A 13059-nucleotide genomic window follows, 5' to 3' on the forward strand; every position below is an offset into this window, starting at 1 on the left:
AACAAAATCATTTGCAGAACAACTCTGTTTGGTATTTTGCACAGGTTCATATACTGCACTATTTACTGAGTAAGGCAGGACTGCAGCTGAACCAAACACATGAAGTCCTAATGATCTGTATGCAATGATTCTGAATTACCACATACCTCAATGCTGGATTTTAGTTTCTACGAGTTACTTCTATAATTCTATACTTATATAATTTCATAAAGAAATTTAAAAAAAAAATGAAAATATCATTGTATAAGATTACTTTTACATTACCCTAAATTTTTAGGCAAATGTATGAAAACAAACATCAAACAGATTCCAACAATACCAAAGAAAACGCATAGGCTCAGTCTGCAGGATGTCAATGAACCTACAGAATACTGTGAGGTCTTCAGGTGAAAACAGTGCAGTATCCATGCAAAAACAACTGGTAATTAAATAAAGACAAACCAGGACATCTAGCTATGAATTCCCACACTTGTCTTGATCTCTCTTTCACATCGTGTATTTTTCCCTGGTTTATTTAAAGCATCTTCATTTCATAAGAATTTCAGTAACATGCTGTTTTGACAGATTTGTTTAATCTGGAATTAAGACTTCTGTGTCAGACTTCTTTTAAAACCCTTCTGAGTAATTAACTACATTAAATTTAATCAATTATAGAAATATAAAGCAGTTGAATGTTGAGGAGTATTTTCAACAAAGAACTATACTCACAGCTTCAGCTTCTGCTCTCGTCTTAAAGGTAATCACCGCGTGGAGAGAAGAGTCATCTATCTGGCAATCTTCAATTTCACCATATTGCTTTTAATATGAAAAAGAAAAAAAAAATGGTAAAATAGTCCTCCTCCTCTATCCTCCCCCTCTAAAAATGACGTCCTAAACGAAAGGCCCTCAAAAAGCATATAGAATAGTGTAACCCTTCACAGCCTCAATGCCAGTCTGAGGGCTTTGCAAGAAATATTGTTGTGTTTTTTTTTCCATTTCGAAAACACAAAGTACAGTAGTCTTTGGATTTCCTGACTGTAAATATACAGGAATGAAGTAAAATTACAACAGAAGAAAGAAGTTCTTCTGCTTCAATAATTCTCTCTTGATCAGAAAGTTCACATCTTGAGATTACTCCCTAAGTCTATTATGATACAGTTCTACAAAAAGATTTAATAGATACAGAAGAGGTAGCAAGTTTCCAATTTAGCTCGATTTCAGCATCTTAAGATCCTGCCCCATACATTCCTGCAAGGGTCTCTAAGTTTTTTTTAATTTTGAAGTTGGGTATTGTAAGGTATTCTTCTTTTTACCCCCAAAATTTATAAAATCTTTGTTTAAATGTTCAGTCTGTCATTAGGAAGTTGTATATCTACATATGTAGATATATATAGATCGTGGAAACACAAGACCTAAAAAAAATAATACAGTAGTGCTGGTAGGTTACTTTTCTTAACTCTTGTTCTTTTCAAAAGCTGCTTACACAGCTGCCAGACAGGAAATATTAAGTGCAATGACTGAAGTAGAATTTACCAGACTTAGTGGGTCTTCAATTTCTATCTTCAAAGACAACCACTGAAATTAAATATTGGAAAACAAACAAACAAAAGAAAACGCCAAGGTGGCGTGTGTTTGCTAGGGAAGGAGGGTGACAGGACTTACTTGTTATTTATGTAAACGCTGATATTCTCAGTATTCATCCCTCAAAATAAACTAATATTACTTTAAGCTTTTTTTTTTTTTTTAATGACAGATAAAGGGGTTTTATTTCTTTCTGTCCAACTATCAATTTATTATACTTGCATAAAAATACTGCTGAAATTCTGATTTTATTTTTAAATCGTGAACTTTTAAATCATGAATCTATATCATATTATAGATTCAGTCCTAAATAAAATTTCCAGATGAATTAAGTTAAGAAAAAAAAAAGTCATTGGAAAAAAGAATGTTATCCAAAGAACAGAAGAAGTGAAATTACAACATACCGCAAAATGAGGAAGAAGATCTTCTCTATCACTTTCTGTAAATGCAGAGATTTCTAATGCCCTAGGTCGATGATCCACAACCGCATGCACAGGAACTCCTCTGCCTCTACCCCGTCCACGTATTCCTCTACCTCTGCTACGTGATGCACCCCGACCTCTTGCATGAACCCCTCTACCACGAACTGAAGAAAGAATCCCTCGTTTGGCAGCCTAAGATATTTATACATAACATGGTGATTTATAAAAATTCATAATCTAAATGTTTAGACAAAAATACCAAACACGTTCACAGAGCAGCTTACAGGTTTTAAAATAAGACGTTTACAGAAACATTACTTTTTAGTAACAGATCAAAAACAGGACAGCAACAGAAAAAAGAACAAAGCATTCAAAAAAAAAAAAAAAAAAAAAAAGATGTCAGAAGAACCCTCATCTGTGATGACAATTCCTCGAAGGAGGTCAGACTGTAGTGTAACATCTGAAATTTCTCGATGTGGGGACTAACAATTTTCTTTTAATTCAAAAACAGGACTATCATTCTGACAAGAAAATATGGAGCATAGTAGGTTTTGGTTACAGGACTGTGAGGTATGAAAGAGAGGACCTACTAAGAACCTCCAAGTACAAAGCATTCTCTAAAAATTTGGGTCTACATAGTCACTAATTTCCATTCCTGCAACATCTGTGCTTCCATTTTTAAAGAACAGGTATGCATTCTCTAGAAGTCAAAAGGTTGGTGACAGTATCTCCATCAACCATTTAAAAAATAAGTTGCAAATAATATTCTACAGTGTTTGTTTACAACTCAACCACTAATAACACTATTTGAATACATGCCAACAGTATCATCCATGAGGAGATAATTTTCTTTATTAATGAAATCATTCAGAACACCTAAGAAATATTACTCACCATCAGAATAAATACTGGTAACTTCTGCTTGTGTTATTTCTCTACTCAGTTGGCTTAGCTTATTAACAAACCTATTTTCACAAGTACCAAAGCTGCATAACAACTTACTTTTGAAGTAAGATTTTAGGGCAACCTAGCTGTATATACATATATACATGCAGTGTTCATATGTAGTTACACATAAAACATGACAAAACCTCATTAAGAGGGATTTAAGCAACACAGTAGCCTTCTTCAGAGTAAAAAAAAAAAAAAAAAAAAAAAAAGTAGGAGCATCATGCAACTAAGTAGCTACTACAAAATCATATATTCGAGACAGTACAATATAACACCAAATAACCTCCAATAGTATTCTGAGATCCTTAGAATAAGACACAAAGAATCTCGCATAGACTTCCAAATTTTTGTAAAGTGATTCCTTTAACAAAAAGCGTATTTCTGTATATAGAACACATTTTGAGATACTGTCATTGTTTTGCTAAGTCCATCTTTCCTTCAACCTAATGCTGTAATAACACTGCTTTCTGACACTTTGGTCTTTTTGGTTATTAAGAGGATGTTGAGATTCAAGAAGAAAAGAACAAGCTATGTCTTTTATTGTTTTGTAAAAAAAACACAGCACCACCTATAGACAATATATTTAATGCTCCATATTCTCAAGGAAGCACTCCTACCATAAATCTGTAAAATACCATGTCATGTTAAAGTTACAGAATTTAAATAAATTAGAGATCAAAATTAAAGATAATACTATTTCTCTGGTCAAGGAGAGCTCAGAAACTTATTATGTATTATTGCTAACTGTCTGCATCTATAATTGGAGCTTAATATTGCACTGAAGAAAAAGTTTGATACAACACACAAGCTAAGAAATATATTTTCATTAAAAGTTATTTGCTACAAATAAGAGACAAACATACTTCCAGCTGCAGTTCTGTGTATTTCCGTCTTAATTCAGTAACTTCCTCCCCAGCTTGCATCTTCTTGTATAAATCCAGTTCAGTATCTAGTAACTCTTTCTGCATCTAAGAAATTGTTACATCAAATTATTAGTTCCACAGTTTACATTCACTTGTGAGGAAACAATTTTCTGATGAAACTCAAGAATCTATTGCTACACTCCTATCAGCAGGCTATTTCAGAAATATACAGTGACTTAAGGATTGGCCAGTGCTGGCCTTCAGGTGAGGTAGAAGTCTGCCACAGCACTTCTAACTGGAAAAAAAAAAATCCTAGAAACTCTAAGGAAAGAGAATTTGAAAACTACATGTAGTGGGATTTAAAATTTAGCCAAGTTGTGGCTTATTAATTTAGATCATAGCTGTAACTTCAGAGGTATACTGCTTAAAATGCTAGGTTTCCACTTTAAAAAAATAAGCCAAGCACAAGCTTAGGAGCGTCTTGGCAAGATAAAATTTCAACATGTAGTATTATGTTACTGAGCTTGGTGATGTCAAAGCCATCTAGTCTACTGCGCAAAGCCAAAGCCAATAGAATTTGTTCTAAACTACATATACACAAAATAGAAAATGCAAAATTAAATGATAGTGATGATGAGATAAAAAGGGATTCTACGAAAAAAAAAAAAAAAAGCAGTAGATTTATGAATGAATACACAATCTATAATCAGTAATGACAAAAAGCTTCTAAGATTACCACGAGCACGAATGGTAGTTCTGTTCAGACCACAGTAGAAAAAAGCACAGTGAAAAGATCTCTGCTAACAAAAAGCTGGACTCTGATATATCCAGAATTGCCCTCCAGCACATGGTACCTTAGAAAGAATTATTTAAAAGTTCAAAAATATCTATGAAACTGAAAGGTGTCTCTGAATCCAAATTTAGAGGTGTTCACAGTAACCAGAGGTGCAGGACATGGTACAGGTGCAGGAAAGAGCTTTTACATGACTGTGAAAATTTTATTTCAAGTTCCAAACTGGAAAGGTTTTTTTTTCCTGTTTTGTTTTGTTTTTAATGGAAAAAGCAGCAGCCAAATGTTCTAATGACATCACAAATGAAGGAGAAAATTATAGATGACTATGAAATAGTTTTACATTTACACCCGTTGATTCAAAACCACAGCATGTAATGTATTCAAAGGCTGGTTGTCAAGAGATGAAGGTTTCGCAGTTGTGACAGTTGGAAACCAAGTATCACCACTGAATGATAAAGAAGGGGGTTTTTTGTTTCTTTGTTTTTTTCCTGGAAGCTTTAAAAGAAAAAAAGCTGGATTATTCAACTGGCAACTTCAACCTGAACCCCTTTCATCCCCATTTTTCACCATCTAGAGCAACCACAAAAAATCATCTCCTGTATAATGGTTTTCAAAGTTTTCAAAACTGGAAACTGTTTCTCTCTAATCCCACTGCGTGTTGCTAAATAAATGACACGACAAAACAATCACTTCTGAAACTTCTTAATGACCAGTAATTAAACTCACAAAGTAGCCAGTGACCCTGGTGTCATAATGTCTCTAAACTTTTGAGGTTTCTTTTTAGTTCTCTTAATGAAGACTCCTCTTTTTATAGAGCTGTGCCTGGTCTCAAGAAGATAATGCCTCCTTCAAGACATAGCAGGAGGCAGCAAATGTTTCTACACTCAGGAGAAGGGGATTTTGTAATCTACATGAACTGGAACACACAAAAATATGTAAAGATAATGACACGTTCGCATGGGCCTCACATACAGAACTATTCCTGCAAGTTTGCAGGGGCTTCTGAGCTGCCTAGGATTTAACAGCTAATAAAATGCAAGAGAACCTTGTGCAAAGCCTTTCAGAAAATTGCCAAAGTAATAAATTTTAACTGAAGAATGCTCTTAATTACTCACTTTCACAAAATTCAGATGTTTTTTCTCTCTTTCAAATGTTAACAAAACAATGCTCATTGTTAATACACAATCTCCCTGAGAAGAAAGCTATCAATAACATCAACTCTTCTACAGTCTAGATGTTTTGTCCATTATAAACTGTTTCTTCACTTTTCATATTACAAAATAGAAAAAAAAAAAAACAAACACCTGAAGAACTGCTTAAAAACTCTAATTAAAGTTAGTGTATCATCTCACTTTTACTAACTAAAAATTAAAATCACATGAGAAACTGATGGACCAGGTTACCAACTGAAGAGTGATGTGGACTGAAGTGATCCCAAGATCAACATACAGGGTTGAAGAGGGAAAACCTCAAGCTTGCACATATTAGAACATAAGTAAAGGAGGGCCTACAGAACAGTATTGTAGGGGAAGACCTCATTACTTTTTTGGGAAATCAGTGCTTCTCTAAAGATCCCGTACACTGATATACATGACAGGAAACAAAGAGGAGGAATTAGATGTCTGCACAGTTCCAAGGCTACAATCTTACAGAGACTACAGAAGCATTGCAGTGTAACTCACACAACTGGAGTGCTGCGGTGGATGGATACGGGCTCTTCAGGAAGGCCAGGCCTGGGAGAAGCAGGAGCTACCCTCTGTGTGCGAGGGAAGTGTGAATGCATGTAGCTCCGCCCAGGGACAGATGATAAGCCAGCTAGAAATTCATCAGATGGCAGACCAACGTGGGTGACACTGCAGTGGGCGTCTACTACATGCCATCTTATCAGGTAGAAGTAGTAAATGAGGCATTTTTTAGGCAAGTGGAAGCCACCTCATGGTCCTAGCTAGCAGCTGCAAGGGCAGGTTGATTTTAAAGAATCATATCCCCCGCTTTCCAAAACATGCGGGAAATAAACAGCAGGAGGCCTGCATTAATGCCTAAGGAACTCCTAACAAAAATCTAAAAACAAAGTGTAGGACAGGTGGAAGTAGGCTCAGACCACACAGATACAATACAGACAGACTGCCTAAGCATGCAGGTACGATTCTGGAAAGCCAAAGCCCACCTGGTAAGGAACAAAAAAAGCTTCCGTAGGTCTATCAGCAACAACACAAAGACTATGCTATGAAAAATGAAGACCCACTACCGAATGTGGAAGGGGACTTGTAACAAAAGACATGAGAACAGCCAAGGTACTCAATGTCACCTTCTCCTCAAGTCTTTACTCGTAAGACTTATCTTTGTTAAAAGAGATTCAAGTTAGCAAACATTTAAGCTAACTGGACATATACAAATCCCTGAGACCTTATAGATGCGACGGTTAGTACCGAGGGAGCTCACTGATGTCACTGCAAGGCCAATCTTAATTATCTTTGAAAGGTCCTGGCATTTGGGGGCGGTTCCTCAGAACCGAGAAAATGCAAATGTCACTCTGACCTTCAAGTAGGGCAAGAAAGATCTAGCAAGTACATACTGGTCAGTCTCATCACAATACCTGAGAGGATAATGGAGCAAATAATCTGGGAAACCATTCCCAAGCATACTAAGAACAAGAAAGTGACTGGGGAAAAAAATCAAAAGCAACTTTGAAAATATTGCCAATTCCTAGGACTTTTATGACTCAAATTCACTCTACAAGAAGTTAACTTCTTTCATCTAAGACCTCTAAGAATTATTTTCTCATCAGAAAGCATCAATTCTCTCTGAAAATATCAGAAAAATCTCTTCTATAATTTAAGAAAAAGTTAAGTTTAAATAGCAGTGTCTGAATACTGGTGTTACTACCTCTTGTTCCCCCTCTAAAACAGAGTTATTCCACTGCAACTGTAGTCATTCTAAGAGGCATACACCAACTCCCAGTAATCACACACTATGTCCATCTTCAGGATACAAATGCACTGCTTCCAACTTTTTCCTGACTGACAAACAAGAAAAGAAGTTACAGTGAGTACATACAGGTCATTTCAGTACTACCTTTTTCCCACACCTGTACATCACTGTAATTTATTCTGCATGTACTTTTAATGCCTGTATTTCTAAGCAAAATTAAGCCTTAGAAATGTTCTGTCAAAATGAAAACTAATGATCTGTTTAAACTAAATCCGGGTTGTAACGTTGCACCAGCTTTTTACAATAGAATCCCAAACTTTAGTAGAGATGATGAAGCATTCAGAAGATTTAAGAACTGAATGAAAACAGCAAGAAAAGATCAAGTGTTTTTGTTGGCGGCTGAAAAATACACTGCATAAAAATCTAGCCCTTTATTGTTATGTACTTCCTCATTCAATAAAGCAAGAAAAGCTTGTAATATGTTTAAAATGCCTCTTAAAAATTCCTTAAAAATTTATTATTTCTCAAAGTCTCGCTGAACTCTTAATCATGTTGTCATCTGTTTAGGAACATATACTTCCACAAAAAGTGTAATACTGGATTTAAAAAAGGTAATGTAATTGCATATTTAAGTAGAGTCAAGAAACAGATTATAGCAATATATTAACATTAAGTATAGCACAGAAGAGAAACTCCTCTCAACAGGTTCAGCCCAAATACAGATAGCTAAATCAAAGGAAAACCAACCAGTATAATCTTCTATCTAAATCATTTTGCAAACATTTCAATTTCTGCGATGTAAAAAGAACAAACAAAAAATATGTACCAGTTCAGTAGTCAACTAGCTTCATGAAGCACTCAATTTGGGTATTTAACCTGACCAGTGGATATCTTTGTTGCACAATGATAATCCTTTTGCATAAGAAATACTATTTTCACTGTTTCTATTAACAATGTATGAAAGGAACAGACTAAAAAGACTGAATAAGGCAAAAGACAATCATAGGATTTCTGTTTTGGTATCTTCCAGATCATCACAGAATCATAGAGGTCTTTTCCAACCTAAATGATTCTAAGATCATCTAGTTCTAGCACTGCCAAGTACACCACCAATCCATGTATTGCTTCATGACATCTACAAGTTTCTTCAATACCTCCCCAGGCAGTGACTCAACTACCTCCCTGGGCAGTCTGTTCCAATACTGCATAACCGTTTCACTGAAGAAGTTTTTTCTAATATCCAACCTAAACCTTCCCTGATGCAACTAAAGGCCATCTCCTCTTGTCTTATTACTTGGTGCTTGGGAGAGGAGACCAGTCTCCACCCCGCTATCGCCTCCTACAGTATCTGGGTAGCAGTGGGTAAAACTTCTAGACAACAGCACTGTTTTTATATTAACTATGCTCCTTTAAAGAGAGAGCAAAAACAATCCCATTTCATAGAAGACTTCAAAATTAAAACAGCATACTTCTAAATACCTCTGATGTGGCTGCATATTTTCATTCTGGGTGCCGTAAACATGTACATTCTTTTTATTAGAAAGCTGACCAAAACTTGAGTACCTGAGTCTTAGTTTTCATGCTTTTTAGAGGAGTCCCTCCTCCTGACGATACACCCTTTAATTCATCCTTTAACTTGGTAATGCTATTAGTCAGTATTTCCAGTGTTTTCATGATTTCTGCTTTATCTTCTGATTTCATGGCTTTATTTTTCTCCAGCTTCGAAATCAGCATCTGTCCAATTAAAAAAAAATATTAAACTACACTTACAGATCTGTTTTCCAGTACTCACCACAGCTAATGGAAAAACATAATTTTGCATTACCCTTGCTGTGATCTTCAAAACTCAATAAAAAAGGCATTTAACAGCTTATATTCAGATATTTTAATCTCTGGTTAATTAATTTGCTAATGAACATCTAGCATCTCTATTTTATTTGGACAGATAAGTTGAACATATTGAAATTATTCCAATATTTGTATTCAACCTAAATGACATTTTGTCCTTTTTCCCCTCTCAAGCTTGAGTGCACTCATGAGTACTTTTCAGTATCAATTTCTCTTGCTCTTCCCAAGTATAGAACTCTCTGACTTGCACTTGTTCACCAAAAGCACATATTTTGCACCTCAAGTTTTTTAATTTCAACTAGAAAAAAGCATCCAAATTGTAGATGCTCGGAGTTTAAGTGGACTAACATGGCAAGTTTGATTAAAACTCTAAACTTAAAAAAAAGAGCATGTTTTCTCTTGAATTAGCATTAGCACATTACTTTAAGTCAGTTTGGTAGCTCATGCCAACAAATTCTGAAATATTTTCAAGTGAACTGAGTTTTACAACTGAACTGCTGGCCTTGTACAGTGCTAATGGTTTACCTTTTGTGTTTCAATGTGCTTCTCCAAGATTTCTTGCTTCTTTTTTCTCACGTCTTGTTGAAGTCGCAACGCTTCCTAAAAACATTTCAAAAATTACAGAAAGTTTGTAGATTTTGTAAAACAATTTCAGAAGAATAATACACCATATCTGATAACTATAAAATAGTAACTTACAATATAAGGAAAAAACTAGTGAACTCAAAGTACTGATAGGAAATACTTAAATTTATGCTTTGAAAATCAAAGCATCATTACCTCATTCACTAATTCGGTTATCTTTATTTGCATATGTGCTGGAAAGACCTCATTAGTTACGTAAAACAATCTTTGCACAACTCCACCGAAAGTTGAAAGGCAAAATAACACACTACCACCACAAGAGGTAAAGCATACAAGATTTTAGACTTACTAAGATGGTATCTTGAAAGCTACTGTAAATCAAGTCCATCAATTAAACACACTCTCCAGTATAGCTCCAGGCCAAAAAAAAAATATATATATATGTTCTACTTTGTAAAATTAAAATGTTACCCACAGAAAATCATCTCTTTTATGTCTGCTAAAAACAGAATCTTGGCATTCCAATAAGCAAATCATAATCAACTGAAACTGATTAATTTGTTACATATTGCACTCAGAAGGAAATGTAGGAGGAGATGGCCACAGCTGCTGCACTCAGCTCTTCCTAATAATGTTTCTAAAGAGAAAGCAATTGCTCTCAGATACAGAATGTAAAAGGTCTTAGGCACCAGGATAGTTGCAGAAAACAATAAAGAGCTTTAATAGTAACATATTTAACAGGATAAAAGTGGCAGAAGATGATTTTGATTGCCAATCAACTTGTATCAGACTGCAAGTCAATTACCATATACAACGTGTAAAGGCACAAAAGCCATAAAAAAAAAATAGTAGTAAGGTTTGTACATGTCTTTCCAAATACTGGCAAATTCTGATGCGTGAAATGTTAGGTTTGCAATATAATGTGCAATTGTTTTTTCACAGGGAAAGGAAAGATAAGACATGGGGATGAACGCTAAGAAAAACTAGGGTGACAAGAAGGAAGAAGGGAATGAGTCCCACAAAACCATGTTTTTCCACAAGTGCTAGCATATCATAATTTCTGAAGACAAGAAAAGAGCACAAGAGCGCAAGAGAAATGAACCAATCATTTAGCACGTCTTCAGTGTTTTCTCTCAAAAAAAACAGGTGTTATGATGAGTCATTAATTTCATTCCAGGTTTTTCAGCATTTCGTAAACACTCAGTTTCTTATCTTGAAAGGTAAAAGCTCTAATTCTGAAAAACATGTTTTGGGGGACAAACATGAAATAAAATCCCCAAATTAGAAGTGATTTCTTTAAAGTCTGGACCAATGCCACAACTGACATGCAGCCACAATCTGTTATTTCAAATTATATCAGACATTAGATATAGAAGTTGACCAACAGGCTTAGTAGTATAATGGTTATACTACTCTCAATGCTTACGTCTGAACCTAAATTAATATTCAACTCTTAATTTGTGATTTGAAGCCAGTGAGATAAATGTTGTCCTATATTTAGTTTTTAGGAAGGTTAAGAATAAACCTTAAAAAAAGGAGCTTTACTGGGCACTTTGAAAATTCTAAGCAAGCTATACTACCAGTAAGTGACCTGTTGAAGGCCAAACACATTTTTGTTGCACTTCCTCTTCAAAATGAGAAATTCTAGTACTATGCAGAAACAAAAACGGATGCAAGAGAACTACAGTTTGGAAACAATAAAATGCAGTCGTACAGTTCTCAGCTCTATCTGATGAAGAAACAATACTCGTCACTGCAAGTACAAAGTACACTGAGGAAAAAAGGCCAGTTTAATGAGAACTAAGGCCAGTTCCATCTGATAAGGTGTAAGAGAGAAGAGCAGTGACTATACTAAACTGCCTTGTCACTCACAATAGACAATTCATGCCTCAACATGGAGACTCTGTTTCCAGGAAAAAGTGCTTCGCACTTTGAACCACTAAAGAGCTTTACGTCTGCTTACACTGCCTGAACATGCACTGAAATAATAATAAAACAAATACTGAATTTTATTGTCCTTTGAAAAAAAGTTATAGTAAATTTTATCTTGTAGCTAGTTTCATCTATGCTCTTGAGATGAGTATATATATTGCACTATCTCTAGTGGTCACAAATTCCCAATCTAGGTCCATTTTAGAAAGAAGCATATTTAATTTACCTGTTTTTTCTTCTGTGCTTCATTAGAGTCTAGCACGGAAGTGGAAACAACAGGCAAAGATTTCTGTGCTGCCTTCAAAGCAGCAGGGTTGTACACAGTTTTTGTCAAGCCAGTAGAAGTGGATAAAACCTATAGAAGGAAATCATTTTATTTTTTTTTTGCCAGTGAACTTCAGTGCTTTTTTTTTCTTCAAAAAAAAAAAACATGACTGCTTAAAAAATGTATGTCTTTTCTTTTGTCTGTTTTGACGGTATGAATATAAAAATTTGGCATAACAATTTTATTTGGAGTTGCTGAAGTTAAACAACTTTTGAAGAGGCAGCATCACATCAAATATGTAAGAATTATAAACATCAGATTATAAATCCTTTCCATTGAGATTTCATATATATTTCCATGCTTAAAGTATGTAAAATTTAAGGTATTTGAACATAATTAAGAAAACAGAAGACTGTGATTTGCCCAAGAATAACTCAAGTTTTTCTTTTTTATTTTGAAGTTTAAAATACAATTTTCCATAGCTGCACAAATTTTCTAGGCAAAATTTCAACATAATTGTAGAAACTAAGGTCCAATGTAGACAAAATAGTTCCTTTTCATATGCAGCTTGTGCAAAATACAGCTTGCACAACCAACAAGACGTAAGAGGTGTAGGCAATCACTGAACATCATACAGGAAAGGAAAAGACTCCTATGTCTCTCTTTCCTATGTTTCTAAGGAGATACAGATATTTCTCCATGACCGAGAGCATAGTTGCCTGCTATACAACCTCTCTAACATCTCTGCAATACCTGAGAACTTGGAATGTTCTGTTTCTTATCACAATACTTGAAGTACACTTTGGTCACATCAGTATTGAAAAACCCATGACTAACTGCTGGAGATGATATTGCCATGATCTTGCCTGCCTTGTTAGCAAGTCACAACAATTATGCGTTTGGTATCAT

At 35.0% G+C, this 13059-nt stretch overlaps 1 protein-coding gene across 4 annotated transcripts in view; it reads right to left on the bottom strand.

The window, feature by feature from the left end:
• Positions 1-13059, bottom strand: part of RBM26 (RNA binding motif protein 26) — a 51544-nt gene that overhangs the window by 6928 nt on the left and 31557 nt on the right. For 2 of the 4 annotated variants that reach the window (XM_084536766.1, XM_084536765.1), the window contains exons 15-20: positions 12112-12240; positions 9894-9968; positions 9084-9254; positions 3797-3901; positions 1965-2174; positions 709-795 (exon numbers count right to left, since the gene is read on the bottom strand). In XM_084536766.1, the coding sequence (XP_084392892.1) occupies positions 709-795; positions 1965-2174; positions 3797-3901; positions 9084-9254; positions 9894-9968; positions 12112-12240 (777 nt within the window). The remainder of the gene's footprint in view (positions 1-708; positions 796-1964; positions 2175-3796; positions 3902-9083; positions 9255-9893; positions 9969-12111; positions 12241-13059) is intronic. The other 2 variants (XM_084536768.1, XM_084536767.1) reach the window with 1 other exon arrangement.

This window comes from Aythya ferina (assembly GCF_964211825.1).
Source record: "Aythya ferina genome assembly, chromosome: 1".
Lineage (NCBI taxonomy): Eukaryota > Metazoa > Chordata > Aves > Anseriformes > Anatidae > Aythya > Aythya ferina.